The sequence below is a fragment of the Spinacia oleracea genome, chromosome 6 (assembly GCF_020520425.1).
Source record: "Spinacia oleracea cultivar Varoflay chromosome 6, BTI_SOV_V1, whole genome shotgun sequence".
In the NCBI taxonomy this organism is placed as follows: Eukaryota; Viridiplantae; Streptophyta; class Magnoliopsida; order Caryophyllales; family Amaranthaceae; genus Spinacia; species Spinacia oleracea.
The window spans coordinates 83,618,566-83,646,139 of NC_079492.1; the positions used below are offsets into that span (position 1 = coordinate 83,618,566).

Consider the following 27,574-nt stretch of genomic DNA (forward strand, 5'->3'; position numbering starts at 1 on the left):
AAGACTTGAAAAATAAACGAAAGACAAAAACGCCCCTTACCCCTATTAACTCTCCAAAACCAAAGAAATAAAAAGTTCAAAAACCCTTCTACCCTTCTGCGTATTTCTGGGTTTTCACCCTTCCTCTTGCTTCTCTGGATTCTCTACCTTGAAGATAGGTATGTCATATCTTGTTTTTTTTTTGTCAATTCTGTCAATTTGATTTCCCTCTTTGATGTTGCCTGATAATTCGTGTATCATAGGGTTAAAAAAATTAGAATTGTAATTTCCGGAATCTGTTTCCGGCAGGCGGTTTGTACTATTGGGTACTATCACCGGAAGTCGGTTTGTACCACCGAATTCTACCACCGGAAGTTGACTCCGGCTTCCGGCTGATTGTTCCGGCGAGTTATTTGTTGGTTAATTGTGTTCATGCTTTAACACTCAAATGGTATTAATATGTGATTTTATTTTTTCTGGGTGTATGAATTCATTAGTTGTTCAAATGTAATAATGTGTGGGTTTTTCTCCTTTTTCAGATCGAGTATTCTGATTGAGTAATTGATTTGGAAGCTTGTTTCTGCTGGGATTTGAGCTTTTCTGACTGTGACTTTGGTTGCATAAGAATTATTTAATTGGTAAGAATCAAATCTTCATGTTTGTTTATGGTTTTGCAATTTGCATCTAATCATTGTGATTTGTTAGATGATTTAGTCACTGTAATTTGTTAGCTGATTTTGTCATTGTGATTCGTTAGACTTCTAATCTTCATTCATCTTAGTCGAGGGATTTATCTGAGTGCCTTGCTCAATGTTTAGCTAGCTGTTTCAAAGATTGTTACTGTATCTCTTTAAAATGACACTACTTTTTCAGTGTAAAATCTACAAATAGGTAGTTGTTTGATGGTGTTGCAGCACCCTTTTTGTAACTTTTCATTGACCTAATAGCTCTAAGATATTGCTGCCATGGCCTAAGATAGATTAAGTTCTAAGTCTAACTAACCGACTTCCTTCCTTTACCAGCTTATTCTAACAACAAATTACACACGCACACATTACCTACAATATCCCTCCCCCTATAGGTTAGTTTATAACACTCATCACAATCATCATTGCTTAAAATATTAATCGGTCAACTGATGGCTTGATAACCATTGTGTAGAATTTCCCTCAGTAGAAATTTCTTATCCCACCAAAAACTTTGAGGCACATAGGAACTCCATTTAAAGTTTTAACTGTTCTGCATTAACCCTATGACAAAAAAAAAATAAAAAACATATATCCCATCAACCTCTCTTCCTTCAATAATAAACCCTAAGTACTATTTTTGTTTTCACGTTCCAAGTACTACACTTTTAGTTATACTGAATTTTAAACCATTTGACTACAGTATGGTACGTCTCCAAAGTTTAAAGTTCCAACTAATTAGTTTATATGTTGACTAATTAGCTATTGTTGGACTTTTTTTGGATTTATATTATGGTGTGATGGTGAATTAATAAACAGTGAATTCTTGTAATTCTCATTACATGAGTTGTATGAACAAGCGAAAATGTCGAGTTCATCTAAAGAAGTCACCTTTTATTCGATTAGGAAATGATGAGTGGTGCACTTTAGTTAAAGAAACCCCAGGGCAACGGCAAAAACAGTCCGATTGTAGATAAGTTTTATTTAAGGAAATGCGATTTGATTTATCTATTATGCAAATTTTTGGTGATATATATTTTAACACTGCCAGATATACTCCTTTTTATTGTGATTGAAATAGTTGATTTTTTGCATTTTTGCAAATATTTAGAAAAATGGGATAAAGTCTTAAAAAGAATGACTTTTATTAGAGCAATGCATACACAAGTAGTAGAAGATACACCCTGTTGCATGTAGTTCTTCATGCAATCATGTAAAACCGACACGGTAAAAGAACATTTATTTTGAATATGAACACATGTTATTTTATGGACAATGATTCATTTCGGCAATACTTCGTAATTTTTTAGACATATTGTAAAGTAGAGGGAGTATGTGCTTGCTCTTTGGTTTTTTTTTACCAGCCTCTCATTTTCTATCCTACATCTGCTATCTGCCTCTGAATAGAAATCATAGACTAATCGAAACTCTTTGATTCTGCTTCTATATTTCCCTCGCATTTCTCTGGGATTTTGTTTAGACTTCTGATAAAAATATAATTATCATGCCATGTTGTATGATCATGTTGCAAGTATGTTGTCAGAAGTTAAGACATTGCGTTGCAGTATCAGATCACGATGTTATATGCCCCAATATATTTTCTTTTAATGCTTGCTTATTTATATTTATCAAACGTGGGACGATTTTCTTCACGTATCAAATTACAATTGTTAAGTGAGTATCAGTTCTCAAATTTCTTACAAGTTTAATACGTGGAGAAGCAGGAGAACTAAATTCTATGCGTTCAATGGTTTCAGGTTTTGCTTTTCCGAAATAATTGAAAATGCCTGACATACAAGCTCTTGTCAATGAGTTTGTTAACAAACTTAAGAAACGGTAAGTGACTGCTTTTATCTTATTGATACTGTAAATATTGCAGGGAAATAATCGCCTTTTTAGCTTACATATGAATTTTTACTTTTTATTGGTATCTTAGTAAAATTGAGGGGTCACAAGCCACGGCAAGACACACAGCAGAATTGCTTCGTTCAGTTATATCCCAACAGAGAATTCCCTACACAAACCAGGCTGGGGCTCTTATTAGTGCTATAAACGCTGTTGGGGAGCAGCTTATTGCTGCAAACCCTGTTGGTAGGCATTTATACTCTATTGTTCTCTCTCCAAGGTGACAATTATGTAAGAAATTGAATTTCTTGATTTTTTAAATAATAATTACATGATAGGTTGGGATATAATGAGTACTCCCTCCTGTTTTTTACTTGCATCATTTTGACTTTGTCACTATTCATGTACTAAGTTTGACTTGAATTTTTTACCAATATATAGTAATCAAATGTTATTATGTAAAATGTTGTTGGACTACTTTGCTATTTTTTAAATAGTAAACATTCACTTCCGATAACTTTTGTGTAAGACCGCCTTACCGGAAAGACCACTTTGATTGCTTGACTAATTGGTTCCATTGCTTAACTAATTAGTTTTACTGCTTAAATAATTACTTTCATTGTTTAACTAATTGTTTCCAGTGCTTAACTAATTGATTTCATTGCTTAACTTATATAACATCCATTCATCAAGGAAGTCTTTTGTGTAAGACCGCCCTATATAAAAGTTTGTAATTCACTTCAGTTTGGTAAAATTCAATTCAATTCAATTTGAGTTCAACTTAATTTAATTTAATTCGATTCAGTTTATTATTTTTGCTGTTATTATTATTATTATTTAATTAATTAATTTATTACTATGATAATTAATACTACCTCCGTTTCAAAATGATCTTTACATTTCCTGTTTTAATCCGTTTCATAATGTTCTTTACATTGTGCTTTATACTATTTTTGGACCCGAAAATTTACTATCTTACCCTTCACCCCACAAAATTTACATTTTTTCACTCACTTTCTCTTACTTTATTCATTTTTTTTCTTACACTCGATCACCTTTTTACATACTTTCTCTTAGTTTATTCATTTTTTCTTACACTTACCCACTTTTTTTACACACTTTATCTCATTTGTCTTAATATTTGTGCAAATAGTAAGAACATTATGAAACGGAGGTAGTATATTATTATTATTATTATTATTATTATTATTATTATTATTATTATTATTATTATTACTATTATTACTATTATTATTACTCCCTCCATTCTTGGATGTTAGTCCTCTTTCCGTATCAAGGTTTTTTTTTATTAGTCCATTTTGGAATCTTTCCTTATTTGTCCAACATTTATCCCTTACAGTCACATAAGCATCCAAAATAGTCCACTTGTTTACTCCAAAGTGCTTACCTTTATCCCCATTAAATCTTTTAATTATGTCTCTCTCTTAACCGCATGGTTAAATTCATGTGACAAGTGTACTTATATTGGATTATCTTAGATTCAAAAAAGGGACTAACATTCAAGATCAGATGGAGTATCATTTATTAATTAATTAATTATTTATTGTCATTGTAATTTATTACTCCTTCCGTCCCAAATTACTCGTTACACTTACCTTTGCACAAAGTTTTAGGTGATAAGTGGTTGTTTGGTTATCAATTGTTATTTTATTGAAAAAGTAGATGTGATAGGAGTTAGTGGGGCATGTTTTTAATTGAATGAGAGAGGGTGTGGGGACAAAAAAAGATTAGTGGGAAGAAAGAGACAATATAATAATTGTGGGGTCATTCCTAATTTAGAACTGTAATAACTAATTTGGGACGGACAACAAAGGAAAGTATAACAAGTAATCTAGGACGGAGGGAGTATTTATTATTTATGGTTTTATATTATTTATTATTATTATTATTTTTATTTTTTATTAATTTATTATTATTATTAATATTATTAATTTACTATTTATTATACGTTCTATAATGATGTTCCAGTTCTAAATTTCGACACTGTTTACAATTGTAGAAAATCTTCTACATTTTTTCCAATATATAAGAAAAAACATATTAATGTGAGGTCTTGTTTGATTCGTCACGATGAGTACTTTAGGAATACGATAATTTTATAATTTTTAATGTTGCGTAATTAGAGATAAAGGGTACTCTGTCATTAGCTAGCCCTCGGAGTAATGATATGAAATGTGCACCGATATACGTGAAATGTATAAACTGGAACATCATTATGGAACAAAGGAAGTACTTATTACCTACTTCCTCCGGTTTTTTTTGTTCTTTTCGTTTTCATTTTTGGGTGTTTCAAAATGTTCTTTACATTTCTTTTTATATTATCACATAAATGCTTTAATATTCTATCAAAATTTGTTTCCAATGATTATTTAACCAATTAAATTCATTGGGTCATTTAATCTTTCACACTTTTCCATTGGGACTTAAATTTTTCTTATTTTCCCAATATCAGAATTTTGATAAAAGTGAACATTATAAATTAACGTAATTTGCCTTGTTTAAATAAAAAAATAGAGGAATCTCAATGTACATTAATTAGTCGTTAGTAAACGTGTAAAAAGCCAAACGTAAAGAACAAAAAGAAACGGAGGGAGTATTATTTATTGTTTATTACTTAAACTTATAGTTCATTAATATTCAGTTCACTTCTATAGCATTAAGTTCAATTCAGCTTAGCTCAAAAGTACAAGGCCTTACACATTGGTCTTTTGCTCCTTTTTGCAAGATCTGATGTGCCCAAACTTTAGCAAATCTGAGATCTAAGGCAAAAGTGAGGATAGAATAATCCCTAATCATCCAAAAGGAAAAGAACAACAATATTTGTCTATTAAATATAAACATGAAAATCAACTACCTCAATTTTTTCTCCATCTAATAGAACTTCTATGGCTGAGGTTTAACTTTGGGTTTCAGAAAATTTTGGCAATGAGAACAGTTATTTTTCTTGGGCTTCAAGTTTTTTTTGTTTTTCAACATAATTTAGCTTCTGTTGCAATTGGCAGGAAGCAATCTTTTTCATATAAAAAAAAGTCTGAAAGCAGTCTTGCTCTGTGGGGAATAAGGAGTGAAATTTATCACTGGTTGAGGCTGGTGACTTATCTTACTTGATTAAAATCCCCTATCTTTGGTCATTTTTATTCCAATTCAGAGTTCTTTTTTTTGGGATGTCATATTTTACAATTGAAACTCAAAATATTTTTACACCTTTCTTTCCTTCCTTTTGACATTGATAATATAATCTTTTGGTCATGTGAGAGGAGTCATTATGCATCACAATCTTAAGGGGGCGACACATTACACTAGTAAAAATTTCTGTTTTTAATTGGAAAAATGGGTCTGTGATGTGGTTTATGCCTTACCTCTTCAAGAAAGGCGATGCATAAACCTTCTGCATTTATTTGCACCTACCACCACCAATGCAGAAAGGCTAATTTTTTGTGTCCTTATTTTGTAGAAAGCTCATTTAGTTGGCGTTGACTTGTTCTCTCCCCTGTCTTGCCCTGCATCTTCTTTCGGCCTGTTTTCCTGCAGCAACTCCACCATGTTGTGGACCTTGTGGTCATATAATATATTGTTTTGTATTATTTCGAAAGATGTCACAGTAGTTAAATAGGGATCTTAGAGACTAGGATTAACAACTAACATTGGATGTAAAGATATGAGTCATATGGCCAAGGTATGCATTCTTAGTAAATGAGTCACAATAGTTGATTGATTAATATTTATACATAGAACTGCTTATTATTAGAGAAGTTATAGTATCCACAGAATTTTCATAAAAATATTTCATATTTTTATGTAATATAATCAAAGAAAGAATTTGAAAGCGTCAGCAATTTTATGTAGGTGTCCGGAGTTGCTTCTTTCATCTCCATTGTTTATTTGCACCTCATTGTCTGGAGGAGATACTTTTTGTAAAACATTTTTCTGGAACCTTTAATGACATTTATTTGAGTTGAACTGCAGAGCTTGCTGTTGGCAATATTATCAGGAGGGTGCTGCACATTATCCGGGAGGAGGATTTATCTCTCACTACTGCGGCTATAGGTGACCTGAACATTTCAGTTGGAAGTGATGATGATGATGAAGATGGTAAAGATGATCATCCTGTCCTGTCAGCGGCTGCTGTTGCTGCAGCAGCAAGGAACACTTTGCGCCCACCATCGTTGCAGAATCTTCTTGAGGATGTACCTGATGCTACTGCTGTTCCTCATACTTCTTCATCTGGGGGTGATTCTGAAGGGAAAAGCAAATGTAAGTTGCCTATAAGCTAACTCATGAGGTGGCGTCAAAAAAGTGATTTCCATTTCTACCCTTTTAATTTAAGTGAGTGTACTGAAAGTTAATGTATGTATATTCCAAGCATGCATCATATGCATATAGAGCTAGTTTATATTATATGTGTCTTACTGTGGCTGTCTCATCGAAAACAAATAATTTTTGGAGTTACCTGGTAACTATATGAAACATCAGTAGAGCATGTAGAGACTCTGCACTAATTCTTTTGTTATTCTTTAGAGTTCTATACTTCTATTAGTTCAGCTCAAATACACAAACACCCTTGCCCTCATTTAGACATCTACTTTAACCTACTATCCTTCTTTTGTTGGTGATAGAATTAAATAAGAATTCTTTGAAATAGGCTCTCTAAATGCTTGTCTACATTGTATTTAAGTCTGGTTTTTAATCATAATATTTGTGCTACTTTTAGAGATTTATAAAAATTTTAAAATAGAAAATTGACAAAGTAATTCAGTAAACGATGCTCTGTACAAGAAATTCCAATTCCAGCAAGCCTCCCATGCAGCAAATATGCTAAAGAAATTCCTAGTACTTCAAATGGTGGTTGGAAGCTGCTGCATGCTACAGTAGACCCTATTCTCTCTCCCTAAGCTTTCCCATTGGAGGCTCTAACCTTCTTTTATAAGTCCAGTACAAGTTAGAGTTTTAGAAATTAAAATTCTCAAGTTTGTCAAATATTGGACAGTTCTACCTCTTATTACGGGCAATTAGAGTCTAACTAGCTTTCAAAGAGACAAGTACCCTTGATCATGTAATTATTTTCCTTGACAGCCTCCATTCATTTGGCTGGCCTTCCGCAAGTCATCTGTTATTCAACTCTTGCCTGGACAAAATTAGTAAAGACCTGCATTTGTACTTTGCTGCTAACTAATTGTGTGCTTTTGCTATTTGCTATCATGAGCTTCATATGTAGCAGCGAACTTGCAATAGCTCCTGTTATGGCATACATTTCTGAACATCTGCCTCTTCTGAGGAAATTACAATATGTTTGATGTTCAAACAAGTACTATATTAGATTATTGTCATGCCTTCTTTTACTTTTCCTTGTTTCCCTGGCCACTGTTAGCAGCCTGGTATGGGTCTGAGCATGACGCGAAGCTTATGCATCAATTTGTCTCCAACAACTGATCAATGGTCATGGTACCTTGTTGTGGCTGGTCACCAAAATGTATTCTGTAATGAATCAAGTGTAAGGGAAGGGCATAATAGGTAGCGAATGATTTTAGGTAGAAGACAAATTAGGTAGGTGTAGTAGAATAGTTATAAATACGGACACATTAGACGAGAGGATGTTGAGAAATTAGTAAAGCTAAGGCTTTGGAGAGTGGTGACCTCAAGTCACTAAATCTAGCCTCAAGTCACTACTTTTTTATCCCCGTTTGTGTTCATCATCTATCAAACACATTATTACATTTCTACCGTTATTTTTCTACTAAAAAATATCAGTTGTTTACATATTCCTATTTGTGGTTGAAGTGTTCTCCCTCGTCAACCATGTAAATATTGTAAGACATTAGTATTACCATGTTTATTTGGTGTTCATCTATGTTGTGACTGAAGAAGGAAATTCGGAGGATCTGCAGAGCTAAGTGGACAAGTCCCCATCTCATCCACCTCTCACCTCCTAAAACTGTCATGGTTCATTTGCTATGCCTCTCCAAGGTTTTTTAGTTTACTATCACGTGCCCCTTTCTCATGTGCTGCATCTTATATCCGCCTCGGTCATCTGGCCCTCCCTCCATGGCTTCATTTTCCCCATTTTTTTTGTTTCAGGGAGTTGATCATAGTTACCTAATACGATAGTGTGAGATTGGGCATAAGTTCAGAAAGCACTACCTAATTTTCCGAGTTAGGCAAAAGATGTACCATGTTCATGTTATATTTCGCCTTTTTCGGTTCGCGAGTTTTTTGTTTTTTTTAATTATCAGGAAAGAAAACCTAGGCGGACTGGCCTATAACATCCTATCGGATGAATTATAATGACTCGAGACAATTAAAAGAGAATTACGAGTATAAAAAGTACAATGAATCTACACCCAAACCTCGATCTACCCCAACCCCGGTTCCAAGAAGACTTGGTGAATAGGCTACAAAGGAGAACGATTAGCTGAGCGGTAAACAATAAACCTCTCTACTCTAACAATGAAAGCATACCCAAACAAACACCCCAAGATAACCTAAACTAACTACTCTTAAAAAATAAGTTCAATAAGTTCAAACAAGATAACAAAATAAGTTAAGATAACTTAAGATAAGTTCAGAAAAGTTAAGTTCAAACAAAATAAGTCAAATCAAACAGAGGGTTAGGTGACACTGCCACTTAATGATATATTTATTTCAAAGGTTAATTGGAAACAGACTCTTTGCAATCACAGAGTGAGCTGTATACATCCAACCTCCCTTGCCCTGCCTAGGGTGGGAGCCTCTTACTTGCGGAGGTCGATGTATAAGACTTGAAGTTGATGAAGTGTCTTGTGAAGAAAGCGAGCAATTAGAGTCAATCATCATGCTAATTTCTTTGAACTATATTTTGTTAGTATAATGGATTAATGGTTGGCCACAATTAGAGGTTTTGAGGGAACTTAAGGCAATATGTAGTTTACTGTCCCGACTCCTGACACTATTCTGACTTTTCAGAAGAATATAAAATCTTCTAGTACTAGATTAGTAGTTCTAGATAAAAACAGTGGTTAGACCATTAGATAAGATAGGCTGGAATTGAAATCCATCTCATAAGATGGTTTAGATGAATTTTTTTCTCTCTAATCTGGACAGTTTGAAATTAGATTTGATCTTAACCTGGCCGAAACCTTACAAATTACAATGGCACGGAGAATCGTGCTTTTGTTATACTTCCTCCATTTTTTTTTTACAATTGCATCATTTGAGGATCACGCTTGCCAAGTTGCCAATGCACAAATTTGAGCGCTAATATCTGTTATTAGTTATTATACATTAGTAAAAATTATAAAAATTAGATATTTTGAAAGTATATGTTTCAAGATGAATCTAACAAGATTCCCACATGAATATAGTTTTCTTTACATATAAATTGCAAAAGATGGACATGTAAGAGTATGTGAATAATGTCAAAATCCAAATGGCGCAGTTATTAAAATGCGGAGGAAGTATAATATATAGTTGCTAAAGTTGCGACATGACTACATCTGAAATAAATTGTGACTATATTTTCTGCAGCTGCTGATAAGAGCTCAAGGAGCCGAAAACTAAAGCATGATGTCATTGAAGCAGTTAACGAACTTATTCAGGATATTGCTACTTGCCATGAGCAGATTGCTGAACAAGCAGTGGAGCACATTCATCAAAAGTATATTCTTGTTTCTACTTTATTCTTCAAAGCTTTTTTCTGTTGTCATTTACTTCTTGGACATTCATTAATCCCACCAGAATGCTTTGGTTTTTGTCCGTTTCTTTCGAGTTGATCTTATCAAGTCATCTTATTCTCTTTTAACCTGTGGTACCCTGTTAGTCTGTTTCCAATACTGGATGCAAGCGAGCAATATCTCTTAGTTTAGAGTTTATTCTGATTTGTTTCAATAATGGGATGTTATTGACTAGTGCATGTTGATGAATAGTTAGTGCGGAGTTGGAAACCAATAATCAGTCTGGATTCTGGAATATGATATAGATAAATATAACGTCGCTCTAGTACTTCAGTTTTCTTGCCTTAATTTTTTGTCTGTGGGTTTTGAACTTTTTCCTATGTAATACCATCTATTGAATCTCTTCTGGCTGTGTTCCTGTGTTCATGGCTGTGATACTATGATAATCTTTATGTATTCACTTTTTTTTCCCGGGCTTTAGTCTTTTATTTTTTCTAGGTGTCTATGTTTTATTATTTGTTTCTTTTTTAATGACATAGGGAAATGATAATGTCTCTTGTCGTCTGTGCTCATTATGTCTATTTGGCTCAAATGTTATTGCTGGATCTTTAATGAGAGAGCTCCTCTGGGAGAGTGGCTGTTTCCTTTATTTAGTATAATAATAGTATCTACTTAAACAAGAATAACATGCATCTTTTTGTTGTGTGCAATAATTATGCCTATGTGCTTGCCTCCATTGAAAAGATGTTTTCCTAGCTCTCTTGAGTGGAACTGCAAAATGACATTACTGTTCCTGCAACTTACATGATTCTTTTCCTTTATTCCAAAAATTCATGGTTTTATGTGATATTTGAATTCCTGGTTGTGATATCTGCTCTTTCCACTATGAGTTCCATGACAAATCTCATTGCAGTGAAGTGATATTGACTTTGGGCCGCTCAAGAACAGTGATGGAATTTCTCTGTGCAGCAAAGGAGAAGAAACGATCGTTTCGAGTTTTTGTGGCAGAAGGCGCTCCGAGGTACTGCCATGTCTGCCAATCTTCATTTTCTCTTAACAAAATGGACGAAAGATGTTTGAGAGACCCATTTATAGATGACTGTTCTCCTTTCGTACAAGTGAAAATATGTTATGAATCCTGTGTTCATAATCTCTTTATTCAGCTAGTTTTCCCAGAAAGAGGAGTACGCTTTGATGGAGATTGAATTCACACTTTTCAATCTTCTTTGTGAAAATTTTAGGAAATAATGTCCTATTTTGGGATTTCTTCGTTTATTATTTTCTTCCTTGATATCCCTGCTGATTTCCCTTAGAATGTCGGTAGATGTCCCAATCTCATCAAATTCCTTCAAAGGAAAGTCAGTTTTTTTTCAACTTATTAAAAGTATCTTCAAAGAGTATGATTTTAATGCATGGAACTCTGTTATGATGGAATACAACTGCATTTTTAGGAAATGGCAAAGCCTCATCTAGAGCTGTTAATGCACTATAATTCTTGTTGGATTCTTTCCATGTTTACGCAGTTACTTTGTCAACAGTAGAGCACATTTGGATTTGGTGGAAGGCTATTTATGTTATAATAGATATTAATATAACTTTATAACTTTTGACTTTATGTTATTTCCATATTTGAACTAGGTACCAAGGGCATGTTCTTGCCAAAGAATTAGTGGCTAGAGATCTGCAGACCACTGTAATCACCGACTCTGCTGTTTTTGCTATGATATCTCGAGTGAACATGGTATATTTTCTGATCATTTGCATCAATTTCTATGATCTCTTTCTTGAATTTAGGTAATTTCAGATATTTGAGCTTCCTGTTTAAAGGTCATAGTTGGAGCTCATGCCATCATGGCTAATGGTGGAGTGATAGCCCCGGTTGGATTGAATATGGTTGCTCTTGCTGCTCAAAGACATGCTGTCCCATTCGTGGTAGTTGCCGGAAGTCACAAGGTGATTAGTTCGTTTCATGACTATAGAAAATGAGTTTGCATTATGCTGAAGGCTTGTAGATCCTTGGGATGATTCAATCTGCTTCCCCACTTAACAAATACAGAAATTTTCATTTCTAGCCATTAAAACATTAAGCCTGCCCGACTGGCTGTTAGTCTGAAATTTGGTTACTGTCTCTTTATTTTCATCTCAAATGATAAATTGATATGAGCATATAGAAAAACAGTCCTTGTACATGGCTATGTTCTCACGGGATCGTGGCCATATGTCTGCTCTTAAGAAAGAAAAGAGTTGCTGATGGAGGCATGATTACCCGAGCCAGGTTGCTACAGTGACTTGTCAGCAGTCAGCTGGTGCTGGCTGTTCAAGAATTTTGGAAATGAAAGCCTTTTAAAGATAAAATAGTTCTCTGCTGAATATCCAAATCTGATGTGCTATTTTCTCATAAACAATGAAAACTTGATCTTAAAGTTGTGCCTCTGTATATAATGGTAAACCTTATCATCTTTGCGAATGTAGTAGCTTAATAAAAGCAAAAATGAAAATTGGAGTGTCTTAACAGTTTATATTTTCATGCTTGGAGTAGAATGGATTGATTTCTCAATGGAAATTAAAAAAAAGTTACTTATTTGTGTTTAAAATGAAGTGCCCCTTTACTCGTATCGATGATGAAATTACCTCCCTTACTTTATAGTTATAGCAATTAGACCACATACCTTTCCTTAAATTATGCAATTAGGTTCCTGCTTAGTTTTATAGCAAAAATCTCATTGGAATTTGATGACATGACGCATATTAATAAATTAATGAATATACCAAGTATTTTTTAATGTTTATAGAAGCATAAGCATATCTTTTTCCAGAAAGTAACAATTGAATGTATGTTAAAGGAACATATATTACATCAGTTAAAGAGGAGGAACTACCTAACTAGTAGGGCTCTCCTTGGAAGAAAAATAACCTTCTCAAACAGTCTCACTCATTCAAGGAGAACCTGGAGTTACAACAAACCAAACCACTTTGTATCTTTCGTAGAAGTTTTCCTAGGCATGACAATCCTAATCCTGTTTACAGCAAAGAAATTGATGTCCATTTTAGTAAATAATATCAACAGAAGGTAATATTCCTAATTGCTACACTTATAAGTTAAAGAGGGTTAAGTTCTCCGTTGGTAATAGTTATGGAGTCAATTTTTCACTTTCCTATGCCCTTTTGAGTTAGTGACTTTTAGTATGTGTTGAATAAGTGACTTGGGTTAATATTCATACATATAGTTTATGGTCCTAATACTCCAAAAATTTCTATTTGTAATGCTAATGCTATCTTTGTGTTATATTCTTGTAATTGTATGATTGTAGTATCGCTGTATGAATTATTGTATTTTTATGTTTGAAATGGGGCTAAGACGGCTTTCCAAATTATTCAATAGGGAAGATAGGAATTGGGCTAATATGTAACTTAGATGTGTGGTTCTTTGTGAAGACATTTTGTCCTCCTACTGTATTTCCTCTTTAAAATACTTCTTCCTATAAAAAAAGAGGTAAACTTCTTGATAGTCTTACATGATTTAAGTTGGATAAAATTTCCCTTAATCAATCCTCTAATTACCTAGATCCTTCTTTTCCCCCCCCTGAAGTATGATTCTCTAATTTGAGAAATGTAAAATACTCTGAATGTTACGTCAATATGAATTATATGGATTTGCCTATGTTTTTAATAAAATTATTTATTTAAACAGAAGAATAGGAATACAGCTAGAGGAAAAGGTACACCAGGAACCTCAAAAAAAAAAAACAATTTACAAATTTTTAATCTCCCGTGTTTAATATTTTGGGAAAGCTCAGCAAAAAAGGACGCCAGAATGGTGATTAATCCCACAATTTTTTTTACTTATGCACAAACATTCTTATGTAGATTGGTAGAGACAGATAATTTGTTTGTTTGTTTTTCCTGGGAGGGGGAGGCAGGGTTATGACTTTGTATTTGAGCTTTGGTTGAATGGGGTGAAGTGAGGGAGAAATAACGATGGCTAAAATGAGTGGAATCAAGCATGTTCTCTCCGGAGTAGTGAGATTCTTTAATCAAAGTGTCCCAGTTACCTTCCTTATTTGTGTTTCTTAACTTTTAAAAAAATAATCTGTTTCCGTGTTTTTGAAGAACTCGTGAACCAAAATGGCACTAAAAATGTGAAATTCTCACAAATCACAATCTACTTGAATAAAATACTTTGGCCTACTAGTTATCTTTTTCCTTTTGTTTTCTATTCATTCTCTTAGTCTCTTATGGTTGGCACACATGTCATATAGCTCATGAGTTGGTTTATTGCCTCACCTGTGACAGTTATGCCCCTTGTATCCTCACAATCCAGAGGTGTTACTCAATGAGCTGAAATCCCCTTCTGATCTGCTGGATTTTGGAGAGTTCTCGGATTGTTTGGATTTTGGAAGTGGCAATGGTGAACCGCTGCTTCATGTTGTCAACCCTGCATTTGATTACGTGCCACCAAATCTCGTTAGCCTCTTTATTACTGACACGTAAGTTCTTTTTGGCTCCTCATTGTTGTTTGAATTGCTATTTAACTATGCTATGCAATTTTTATGACGTGTTTCATGCTCTGTGCTTTGCATTTGCTTACAGTTTTCTGGCTCGTCCTGATATGTTGTAAGTTTGTAACACTCATGACTGATATTGAACTGTCTAAATTTTTTCTGGTCGCCCCTCCCCATACCATCTCGCTGTAAGAGAATACTTGACCAAGATCATGGAGTTATAGTGGTATTGTTGTCCTATACTAATTAAGTGTTATGAAAGATGTAAGATCTATTCCTTTGCTCAGGAAGTAGAATAAATATACCAGTTCGCTTGTATGACCAATGCGCATATAGACACGCATGGGAACAATCCCTTCACAAAATGAGAGCGCCCAAATGCATACCTTACAGGCTCCATATCACTTGCTATTGCATTTATATTTCTTATAGAGTGCTTAGTGTGACCAAGTATTGCAATGTTAATTGACTACTTAATGCAATTAGTCAACATCAGTTCTATATGTGATTCCTTAATTGTTAGTTCTCAATCCTTCAAATCTGATATACTCTTCTGCTCTTTTCAAATGTGGTATGAGCATGTAAGTGTTTGATCTTCCTTTTGGTCTAGTTAAAATTCTAGGTCACCTCATTCTGCCAATTCCAACATGAAGCTCTGCAGCTTTTTTTAGATGATTATGGCGTTTGTTAGGAAATTTTACACCTGAAAAAAAAATTGTCGAGTGTTTCCTCAGATTAGTCATCAAAGAATACATTTGCCTTCTTCAATATTCAGGCCCCTTCCATATTTTTTCAGCAGTGGAAAGTTCAATTTGTTTTTGATTCAGAGGAAAGTTTCAATTGTAAAGCAAGCCATAAAATGAATCTGTTTGGGTAGTTCAGGATTCTCATATGATTTTTTTTTTTTTTTTCATTTGGGGCATCGAGCTGCGGATATTATGTACTTATGTAGCTTATTCAGCCTTTTCTATGCCGAACTTATTATGATGTTGGACTTCATTAGCACAGATGTTTCCTGTAAATGCATGTCAAAATGAATAGAGCCATTTGACTTTCAAGATATGTTGATGATAAACCGCTTGAGATATAAAGTTCCAAGTGAGAATTATGAATCTGCATCACTATTACCAGAATAATTGTCTCAAATTGCTTTCTACTTCAAATCTTTAAGTTAAAACTTTGTCCTTCAGTGAGGGTTTGAAAGGACAAATTTTTGGGGAACGATGAAGTCTAAGGGTAACAAACTAACAACTTTTTCTATTGTAGTAAGGTTAAGGCTGTATGCACCTCAACCTGAGTGGAAGTATTGCTAATATTGATGTATTTCATTGAGAAAAAGAGAGAAGCCCAGGAAAGGGAATATAAGAAACTAGTTACAAAATAGTTGTAGCTCCCCAATTGAGTAAATTTTTAATATCCCAGGCTCACAACTGCCTTAGTCCATAAGCAGGCCAACAAAGTTACTTTATCCCATAGTAAATCACGTGAAACAGTTACCATATCGCATTTTTGGATTAATGAGTTTATGACAATACTCCGGATTTCAAGTCCACAGTAGTTCCTTTTTAATTTTTAGCCCTTAAATCAATGCCTCTAGCTAATGGTGATTGTTTCATCAGCTTGTATAACACCTTTGACAGTGATTACTGACAGGCTTAAGTCGTATCACCTAATCAAAGATAAACCTAAAATCACTAGTTAGGTAGCAATGGAAGTCAGGATCGAATCCACAGGGAAACAACGTTCTTTCTATTACTAAAAATTAAATCTAGACTATTGCGAACAAGAGTTTGGTTGATTTGTGTATTAAAACTACGACAGTAATGAAACAAAAGGGAATTCAGATATTAAAAGATCTAGGGCATAGGTTCTCCAATAAACAACAATCCAGGATGATAAACAATCGATAACAATCAATAAAACAGTTAATTAGACTAGCATGCTCTCTCGAATCGGTACTAATCATAGACTTAGAATTAACGGGCTCTCGCTACGTATTAATTCCAATTCTACCTATTGACACAAGCCTAAACATCAAATTGCATCTCTCGAATCTTAACTTGATATTACTTGACTAATACAATTAAACCTGCGCAAACCTAATTGCATAGTAAATGAAACCAATCAATAAGAATTAACCACAATACCAACAATCGACAACATTCAATCATCCCTTCATATTTATTCATGGATCCCCAAAAACCCTAGAAAATAGACTACTCACACATGATTGAAATAACTAAGGCAATATTAATCAATGAAAACATAGTTAAAGCAAAATAATAAATCAAAGTAAGAATCAATACCTAAATGAAGAACAATGGATAATGAAAGCTTGAATTTTTGAGATTAAATAAAAGCCAAGTGTTGCAACAAATTGAGAGAATAAACTAAGTAAGAGAAATAAACTAAGTGTTTTGACTAAGGAAAATAATGTCTCACTAAAAATAAAAGGGGCTAGTATTTATAATTTGCCCAAAATATAGCCCAAAATCGGAAATAAAAACTCGCAAAAAAGGTGCAGGGGTTGACGTCGCCCGATCCGAAAGACGGCCGCCCGGGGATTCTGCTCGACAAGCGGCCCGATCGGGCGGATGAGAAACACCTTGTACAGCTCCCAGACTGACCGCCCGATCCGGATCGGGCGAAGCCCGCCCGATTGGGCGCGCGTTGAAAGTTCCAGAATCCTTTTTCTTCGCCCGGTCTTCTCATTCTACCCTCCACTTAAAGGGCGATTTGCAAAAAGCATCATTCTTCGCCCATAACACCGAGTCTAACTTTCGGGGCTCAACCATAAGCATCTAAGGCTCCCAAAAGTCGACGATAGTCGTCCCGAACTTCCTCGGGATCGTGTAGTGGCCTATGTCACCATGAAACGAGCCTAAAAAGGCCAATTTCTTACTAAGTAATCCTGAAACTCAAGGCACACTCAATAACACAGATTATTATTAAAAACGGTTCCTATGAGCTCATTTGATGCATAAAAGTACTAAGGGACAGGGGTAAAATTCTATATAAAACACACACAGTCTAGTGGACCACCTGGTGCCCTACACAACACACATCACCTCCACCACTACAACCTCAACCCACACAGTCTGACCCTATGCTTGTAGAGATGAGGAACATGATCTTGCAGATGCAGAAGTCTCTGAGTGAAAAGGATGCTAAAATTGATGCTCTTGCCGCCCATAACAAGATCATTAATACACAGTTGGCACAGATGGCTACTACTCTTGCAGGGAGACCCCAAGGTCAACTCCCTTCACAGCGTGAGAATAGAGAAACTGCAAATGCTATTACATTGAGGAGTGGAAGAGGTTATGACGGTCCTTCTGTGCCCGTCGAGGTTGATTCTGAGGTGTCTGCTAGTGGTCTGGTTAGTGAGGAAACACCAAAGGTAGCCACGGATGGTGAACAAGCTGAAAAGGTAGTTTGTGAAAAAGATGCTACAACTGAGGTTAAGAAGGGGACAAATATTCAAGTACCACCTATTGTGCTCCCCTTCCCAAACCGGCAACTCAAGAGTAAGCTAGACAAACAGTTAGGCAAATTCTTGGATATAGTCAAAAACTTGCAGGTAACGATTCCGTTTACTAAATTGATTTTACATTCCTGCATATGCGAATTTTATGAAAGATATTTTGATCAGGAAACGTGCTTTTTGTGAGGTAGAGACGGTAGCTTTTACTAAGGAATGTAGTGCTTATTTACAGAACAAGTCTCCACCTAAACTTAAAGACCCCGGGAGTTTTCCATCCCATGTAACATTGGCACTGTTTTTATTGATAAGGCTTTATGTGATTTAGGTGCTAGTGTGTCTTTTATGCTTTTGTCTGTCTGTACTATTTAGTACATGGGTGAATTTAAGGTTACTAATATCACTCTGCAAAAGGCCGACCGTTCTGTTAAATACCCCTTAAGTGTTTTAGAGGACGTTCCCGTTAGAGTAGGTAAATTCTATATACCTGTGGACTTTATAGTACTAGACATGCAAGAGGACTCTCAAATTCCCATTATCTTAGGTAGACTCTTTCAAACGGCAGGGGCGGTCATTGATGTAAAAAGTGTGAAATTGATTTTGTCTTTTGGGATGATAAGGTGACTTTTAATCTGAATAGTGCCTTAAAGAGTCTCATGATAGAGGAATAACAATGCTATCGAATTGATGTAGTTGATTTTATTATGAGAGATAACGTCTCCCAAGTTCTTGAAAGGGATCCCTAGGAGGCAGTGTTTTGTTGTGAATCTTCTGCAGGTGATAGCAGTTCCTGGTCGTCTGGATGTATGGGAATTTGGAAAAAACCAGAATAACCATCCAGATAGCAGAAAAACTTGTGATAGGCTAGCATTTCCAACATTTGATCAATAAAGGGAAGGGAAAAGTGGTCTTTTTTAGTTGCAACATTCAGACGCCTATAGTCAATACACATGCGCCACCCTGTAACTACCCTAGTAGGGATCAACTCATTTTTCTCATTCTAACCACAGTCGTCCCCCCTTTCTTTGGGACTACCTGAAAAGGACTCATCCACTTAGAATCAGACACAGCATAAACAATACCCGCATCAAGCAATTTCATAACTTCAGATTTCACAACATCTTGCATGATGAGGTTCAACCGACGCTGGGGTTGAATGCATGGTTTTTTATTATCATCTAGATGTATCCTATGCATGCAAAAATCATGGCTAATACCCTTTAAATCGTCAATACTGTACCCAATGGCCTTTTTGTGCTTTTTCAACACAGTAAGAAGTTGGGACAACTGGTCTGCATCAAGTGCATTACTAACAATTACAGGGCAAACTTGTTCATCATCCAAAAATACATATTTTACAGGTCGGCCGAACTAACCTCCTCACTTCGGTTCTCTCCTCGAGTTCAGACTCTCCACCATCTAGAACATCCACTTCAGCACTCCAAGAACTGCTATCACCTGCAGAAGATTCACAACAAAACACTGCCTCTAAGGGATCCCTTTCAAGAACTTGGGAGACGTTATCTCGCATTATAAAATCAACTACATCAATTCGATAGCATTGTTTTTCCTCTAGCATGAGACTCTTTAAGGCACTATTCAGATTAAAAGTCACCTTATCATCCCCAACAGACAAAGTCAATTTCCCACTTTTTACATCAGTGACCGCCCCTGCCGTTTGAAGGAAGGGTCTACCTAAGATAATGGGAATTTGAGAGTCCTCTTGCATGTCTAGTACTACAAAGTCCACAGATGTATAGAATTTACCTACTCTAAGGGGAACGTCCTCTAAAACACTTAAGGGGTATTTAACAGAACGGTCGGCCATTTGCAGAGTGATATTAGTAAACTTAAGCTCACCCATGTTCAATTTAGTGCAGACAGACAAAGGTATAACAGACACACTAGCACCTAAATCACATAAAGCCTTATCAATAAAAACAGTGCCAATGTTACATGGGATGGAAAAACTCCCGGGGTCTTAAAGTTTAGGTGGAGACTTGTTCTGTAAATAAGCACTACATTCCTCAGTAAAAGCTACAGTCTCTACCTCACAAAAAGCACGTTTCCTGGTAAAAATATCTTTCATAAACTTAGCATATGCAGGAATCTGTAAAATCAATGTAGTAAACGGAATCGTTACCTGCAAGTTTTTGACTATATCCAAGAATTTGCCTAACTGTTTGTCTAGCTTACTTCTTGAGTTGCCGGTTTGGGAAGGGGAGCACAATAGGTGGTACTTGAATATTTGTCCCCTTCTTAACCTCAGTTGTAGCATCTTTTTCACAAACTACCTTTTCAGCTTGTTCACCATCCGTGGCTACCTTTGGTGTTTCCTCACTAACCAGACCACTAGCAGACACCTCAGAATCAACCTTGACGGGCATAGAAGGACCGTCATAACCTCTTCCACTCCTCAATGTAATAGCATTTGTATTTTCTCTATTGTTAGGCTGTGAAGGGAGTTGACCTGGGGGTCTCCCTGCAAGAGTAGTAGCCATCTGTGCCAACTGTGTATCAATGATCTTGTTATGGGCGGCAAGAGTATCAATTTTAGCATCCTTTTCACTCAGAGACTTCTGCATCTGCAAGATCATGTTCCTCATCTCTACAAGCATAGGGTCAGACTGTGTGGGTTGAGGTTGTGGTGGTGGAGGTGATGTGTGTTGTCTAGGTGGTCCACTAGACTGTTGGTTGTAGTTACTCCGTGGTTGGTATGATTGTTGTGGTGGTGGGGGGTGTTGAACCTGATGGGGTTCTGAATATTAGTACTCCTGTATGATAGTAGGGGATTGTTTTTATATCCCTCATTGTAAGAACTGGAGTACGAATTATTCTGCTTGTAGGACTGGAGTGCGTTACATTGTTCAATAGGACTCCTACATTCCTGTGCATAATGACCAGACATCCCATAACTATCACAGATATTGACGGTTTGAGAATTCATTGCAGCTACACTAACAGGTTGAGCAGATTGAGCATTGGCCGCTTGCATTTTATCAAACTTGTAATGTAAAGCAGTCAATTGGGCTGTTAGTTGTTCTATGGAATTCAAGTCATGCTTACCACCCTTGTTAGATAGACCTCTAGGATTCCCATACTGGGCATTATGAATGGTCATCTCCTCAATCACCTCCATAGCTCTAGTCACAGCAAGTTGCATGAATCTCCCACTAGCAGCTGAATCCAGGATAAGTCTAGAATCATTACCCAGACCATTATAAAATTGTTGAATCAAGAACCAGTCACTCAAACCATGGTGTGGGCACTCTCTCTATAGATCCTTGAACCTTTCCCAGACCTCGAACAAACTCTCATATGCTTGTTGAGTAATAGTAATGATTTGGCTCCTCAGACGAGCTGTCTTCTCAAGCAGGAAATATTTCACATAGAATGCAAGGGCCAAAGACTCCCAGTTAGTAATTTTCATGGCTGCTCGATTCAACCCATTGATCCACAACTTTGCCTTCCCATTTAGAGAGAACGGGAAAAACATCTCCATAGTCTGCTCCGGAGTCAATCCTTTTTGTTTGATGGTAGAGCAGTATTGGATGAAAGATTGAATGTGAAGATTTGGGTCTTCACCTGCTTCCGCACCGAACTGGCGTCTCTCAATCATGTTAATCAATGCAGGCTCAATCTTGAAAGTCTCAGCTGCAATAGAAGGCATGATTGCCTTGGGTAGCACAGACAGACTTGGCTTAGAATAGTCTGTAAGCCTTGGTTCAACTGGTGGTGGTGTTTCGTCACCCATCTCTATCTCTGTATCTGAAGGAAAAAAATCGCCAAAAGTATGATCAGAATCAGAGTTAGAGTAATTCCCACACTCTGCAACAAAGTTTCTTCGTCTACGGAAGGTCCTTTCAGGTTCAGGATCGAACGGAGTAAGATTACTAGTACCTACGGTCCTGGGCATAGACAAAGAAACTGCAAACGGGTGTGAGATCCGGTCTCAAGGAACTCCCGTTCCTTGACAAGTAACAAAGAATAATCTAGAATAAACAATTAGTAACAAATATAAAACCGTTTTCCCGGCAACGGCGCCAAAATTTGACAGGCTTAAGTCATATCACCTAATCAAAGATAAACCTAAAATCACTTACTAGGTAGCAAGGGAAATCAGGATCGAATCCACAGGGAAACAACGTTCTTTCTATTACTAAGAATAAAATCTAGACTATTGCGAACAAGAGTTTGGTTGATTTGTGTATTAAAACTACGACAATAATGAAACAAAAGGGAATTCAGATATTAAAAGATCTAGGGCATAGGTTCACCAATGAACAACAATCCAGGATGATAAACAATCGATAACAATCAATAAAACAGTTAATTAGACTAGCATGCTCTCTCGAATCGATACTAATCATAGACTTAGAATTAACGGGCTTTCGCTACGTATTAATTCCAATTCTACCTATTGACACAAGCCTAAACATCAAATTGCATCTCTCGAATCTTAACTTGATATTGCTTGACTAATATAATTAAACCTGCGCAAACCTAATTGCCTAGTAAATGAAACCAATCAATAGGAATTAACCACAATACCAACAATCAACAACATTTAATCATCCCTTCACATTAATTCATGTATCCCCAAAACCCTAGAAAATAGACTACTCACACATGATTAAAATAACTAAGCCAATATTAATCAATGAAAACATAGTTAAAGCAAAATAATAAATCAAAGTAAGAATCAATACCTAAATGAAGAACAATGAATAATGAAAGCTTGAATTTTTGAGATTAAATAAAAGCTAAGTGTTGCAACAAATTGAGAGAATAAACTAAGTAAGAGAAATAAACTAAGTGTTTTGACTAAGGAAAATAATGTCTCACTAAAAATAAAAGGGGCTAGTATTTATAGTTTGCCTAAAATATAGCCCAAAATCGGAAATAAAAACTCGCGAAAAAGGTGCAGGGGTTGACGTCGGCCGATCGGGCAGACGGCCGCCCGATCGGGCATTCTGCTCGACAAGCGGCCCGATCGGGCGGATGAGAAACGCCTTGGACAGCTCCCAGAGTGACAGCCCGATCCGGATCGGGCGAAGCTCGCCCGATCGGGCGCGCGTTGAAAGTTCCAGAATCCTTTTTTCGCCCGGTCTTCTCATTCCGCCCTTCGCTCAAAGGGCGATTTGCAAAAAGCATCATTCTTCGCCCATAACACCGAGTCTAACTTCCGTGCCTTAACCATAAACATCTAAGGCTCCCGAAAGTCGACGATAGTCGTACCGAACTTCCTCGGGATCGTGTAGTGGCCTATATCACCATGAAACGAGCCTAAAAAGGCCAATTTCTTACTAAGTAATCCTGAAACTCAAGGCACACTCAATAACACAGATTAGTACTAAAAATGACTCCTATGAGCTCATTTGATGCATAAAAGTACGAAGGGACGGGGTAAAACTCTATATAAAACACACATATCAATTACATGGAGGGATCTGGGAACAGTGACGATACTGCCACCTAAAGTGCAGTGCCACCACTGTATAGGAGGACAACAAACCTTGCCGGTGACATGTTTCTCAAAGCTACCTGAACTAAAATCCAATCCAAAAACCAAGGCTATTTCATGGGGAAGGAGATCAAAATTCAACCACAAATCCTTTCAATATAATCTTCATTTGGATTTGTCTTTCTTGGATTTACGCTGCCCAAACCCTCTGAAGCAACAGAAACGAAGGAAAGGAGAGAATTAGTGGAAAGAAGATCCCTTTTTCATTTTTTTGGGTAGGGGAATGGGAAAGTTATTTAGAGACGTGTGTATTGTTAAACTGTACTAGTGGACCCATCACCTATGTGGGATAATGGACGGTAAAAGCAAGAATTTGTTTGCAATAAAAGGAATAAAGAATAAGTAGGAAAGTCAAAAAAGAATATACCTAAAAGGGAGTAGGAAGGTAAAAACAGAATGCAGGGAGTAGTTGTTACTTGCAGCCTCAGAAGGTGGGGGCGGGGGGTTGCTGAGGAGTAAGACTGCTCCTCTCTGCGACTTTTTCTTTTTTTTTTTGTCAACAATAATTTGTTTGTCCAGAATCATCATTACTTCAATACTGGAGTCAACATGTGTTAGCGAGGAAGGATATCTTTGGAATTAGTAGAAGGGAAATTCTGGGGACTTCAATAGTACACTATCAGTCTATCACAGTAAATAACAGCAGAAAGACACTGGGTTAATAGTGCTTCTCCCAACTTTTTTCTAAAACGTTGGCTGGTCTTACTAGAATGTATCGTTGTCTTTTCCCCTTTCCTTTCTGTCCCAGTATCTACTTCTTTCATTTTCCTCTTTTTATATATGAAGATATTTGTTGCTTAGACTTCTGATAGTAATTTTTCTTCCTTTGCAGAGGAGGGCATAACCCATCATATATGTACAAGCTGATTGCGGAATATTACTCTGCTGACGATTTGGTTATACAACGAAAGTCAGCTGCTGATATTTAACGGTAGTCAATTTGACTGGTACATTGATCAAAATTTTGTTTGTGTCCATGTTTATTTTGTAGAACAAGTTTTATTTATCACCAGGTTGGCTCTACTGCTTATCTCGAACACGTTGAACTGCTGATTTAAGTCCATGATCTATTAGTTACTTTGCAATGAACCAAGTGTAAGGGAAGGGCATAATAGGTAATGAGTGATATTAGGTAGAAGACAAATTAGGTAGGTGTAGTAGAATGGTTATAAATACTAGCACACTAGGTTATGAGAGAGTGGTGATCTCAAGTCACTAACTTGGAGATTGGTGGCCTTAAGTCACTACCTTTTATGTCCCATTTTGTGTTCATCAACTTTCAACCAAATTAAATATATCTCTACCATTAATTTTCTGCTCAAAATTATCAGTTCATTACATAGGCATTTAATCGTGGCTACATTTATTACTGTAATGACTGTACATAGAAAAGGTAGGGTGGTTGACCTGTCTGAATAAGCAGTAGGCTAGGAGAAACTTGAGAGAGTAAGTAATCTAAGACAACGATCTAATAGAGATTGTTAGTGGTAGTGCCATAGTAGACTGGTAAGTTAAGATGGGGGCAAGCATGAAAGTTGATCAAAGGGATAAAACAAAAGAAAGGTTGGGTACAAGCTGTCTAGAATTAGAATATGTTTCTAATCTAGACTTCCGTCATGTAAATTTATGCGAACCTATGATAATGATGTGTTTTCACATCTCAACAAGAATCCAAAACTATTGTTTTACTATATTTCTTTCTCTACCGTTGAGAAAAATCTGTTGGTTTGGCTAATAACACTATTGCTCATTCTTTTGAGATATTTTGAATAAATACTATGGGGTCAATAGCATAGTTTGGAGAAGTCTTAAAAACATTGACTTCATCTTAGTGTTGTTCATAAACATAGGGTTAAATGGATGTGCTAAGTGTATAAATTACTTGAACGGGTTAACAAAAGAGGATATTTCTTGTGTGTGAGCATAGATTAACTAAGAACGGAGTGAAGTTATCTCTTATTCAGTGTAAAATGTTTGAGATGGATCAGGGAGGTAAGCTACTTGACTACGCCACACTCTCATGTGGGAGTAGACAGGGAGGTCTAAGTTACTATAAATTGATGAGTGTTGTTACTAACGAAATAGATGAGCAGGGAAGTACTATCTCATGGGTAAATTAACACCCATGGCATGAAAGGGTGTTGTTTCCATATATATTGCATGGGCTAATAAGCACTCTCTAGAGTAACTTAAGTAGATTTCCTTAGGTTGGGTTGGAAAAATCATGATGGGTTTTCATTGGGACAAAGCATTCAAGAAGTTCTAATTGAAGCAACCTTCAATAGTATACCATTGTGTAATATGGTGGCTAAAAAGGATGGTGAGAGGTGTATTTTTATTAAGTATATTACGATCAATTTTTTTTGGCCAAAATAATATATTCTTTGATATTAGTGTTAAGGTAACAAGGCACTGAAGTTATGCCTTGAATTGGTAATGACCCTGATTCAAGTGTATATCATGGGATAGGGATGTCACGAGTGTTTGGAACACTGTTAGAGCCAAAATGTACCACCTTTCTGTATTAATTTTCTTTTTGAGTCATTTATAAATATACCTTTCTGTATGCGCTTTGCTGGAGGTTAAATAACATTGGTTTGGACTTTGGAACACGAATTGCCAAAGGAAGTTGAAGACATTGTTAAATCTTCTATGATGGGGGTGGTTTTTCACCAAGTTGACAAGTCTAAGGACTCCGGTAAGTCTTATTAAGCATAGTCAAAGATTGGTCCTTGAATATGTCCATGATTATATCTTTTACTAATCCATGGAAATGGATAGTAATTTTCCCAATGATATTCGTGAGCAGACCTTTGTTAGAAAAGCATAGCATGTGGAGTTGATATCAGAATACGGAGAACATGTGCTTGGGAGAAAATCAAGGAACTTCAAGTAACAAACTTGCTTCCTGCTACTTTCTTTGTTTCTTCTCCATCATTCTTTGGATTTCTTATCCTCCCCATATCAGCATCCCATCTTCACTTCATTGCACAATCAGCCACTTCCATTGCTTCCTTTGATCCTCTCCTCCTTCCCTCTCTCCATCATAGCGACCACCGTTAATGTTCATGATTTACAGTTTCCCCTTTGAACACAAGTAACAATACCGTATTGATATATAGAAGAACAATTATCCTTGGAACCATTAGCGATAAGATTATTGCTTGTGTCTCAAATTTTTTGGGCCTGAGCCATAGTTACCTGTTTCGCTAATATGAGATTGGGTATGGGTGCACAATTTGCTACCTAATTTAGCAAGTTAGGTCTGAGCCATAGTTACCTGTTTTGCTAGTAACCTATGTTAATTGGGTGCAGAATTCGCTACCTAAGTTGATTAACCATATGACAGCGACAAGTATTTTCATTGGGAGGGATAAATAATTGTACCATGTTTATGGTAATTGCCATCCTCTCAAATTTACAACTGTGTCTTGTTTCAAATGAACCAAAAGTGTTTTCTCTATTTTTTACTTTGAAATTAGGAACCTAACTTTTTATTTTATTTTTTTTGCAGTTTGATACAGACACCAATTCATTACAACACTATAATATCCATTAGCTTGAACCCAATCACATTACTCTGATTAGGGATTTAATTAGTAAGAAAAGGGACATGGGAAGCACTGCAGGCAGGACTCGATCTTTAGCACTGCAGGCAGGACTGAGTTAGTGATCTGAAGTGAACTTGCTTGGTTTACTGATCTGTATATATCTCATGTGAACACAAGTATGTGGTAAAAGTCTGATGAAGTTTATGTAAATATCTTTTCACTTCAATATTAGTCATACTGTTTGGCCTGGCACTGAAGGTTGATCATTTCGCTTGATAACATACAGCAAATATGGGGGATTATGTGTCTCCGTCGAGAAAGAGTTGTTATTTTGTTCAA

At 36.1% G+C, this 27,574-nt stretch overlaps 1 protein-coding gene and 1 non-coding gene across 6 annotated transcripts; both read left to right on the plus strand.

Annotated features, from left to right (window-relative positions):
* LOC110802203 (uncharacterized) lies at positions 1–27,574 on the plus strand. 5 transcript variants are annotated; one of them, XR_008922619.1, is made up of 13 exons: positions 1–158; positions 519–617; positions 2,423–2,501; positions 2,602–2,756; positions 6,498–6,785; positions 10,032–10,161; positions 11,091–11,198; positions 11,816–11,918; positions 12,005–12,130; positions 14,471–14,664; positions 24,517–24,631; positions 27,000–27,081; positions 27,199–27,574. XR_008922619.1 is itself a non-coding variant. In XM_022007640.2 (12 exons), exons 3-11 carry the CDS (start codon positions 2,449–2,451, stop codon positions 24,611–24,613), a joined length of 1,254 nt encoding a protein of 417 aa, XP_021863332.1. In that variant the 5' UTR covers positions 1–158; positions 519–617; positions 2,423–2,448; the 3' UTR covers positions 24,614–24,631; positions 27,199–27,574. The 5 variants fall into 5 exon arrangements, 3 of the variants coding, with proteins under 3 accessions (XP_021863332.1, XP_056686605.1, XP_021863331.1); XR_008922620.1 differs by having other exon boundaries at positions 24,517–24,615; XM_022007640.2 differs by lacking the exon at positions 27,000–27,081.
* LOC130464642 (small nucleolar RNA R71) lies at positions 21,412–21,518 on the plus strand. The gene has a single exon (XR_008925012.1). It is a non-coding gene; the product is annotated as a small nucleolar RNA R71 (small nucleolar RNA).

Excerpts from the sequence above, each read along its gene's own strand:
- LOC110802203 (XM_022007640.2), top strand. The coding sequence starts at position 2,449 with ATGCCTGACATACAAGCTCTTGTCAATGAGTTTGTTAACAAACTTAAG. Across the intron at positions 2,757-6,497 it reads TATTGCTGCAAACCCTGTTG|AGCTTGCTGTTGGCAATATT; the intron begins GTAGGCATTTAT and ends GTTGAACTGCAG. Across the intron at positions 11,919-12,004 it reads TGATATCTCGAGTGAACATG|GTCATAGTTGGAGCTCATGC; the intron begins GTATATTTTCTG and ends TCCTGTTTAAAG.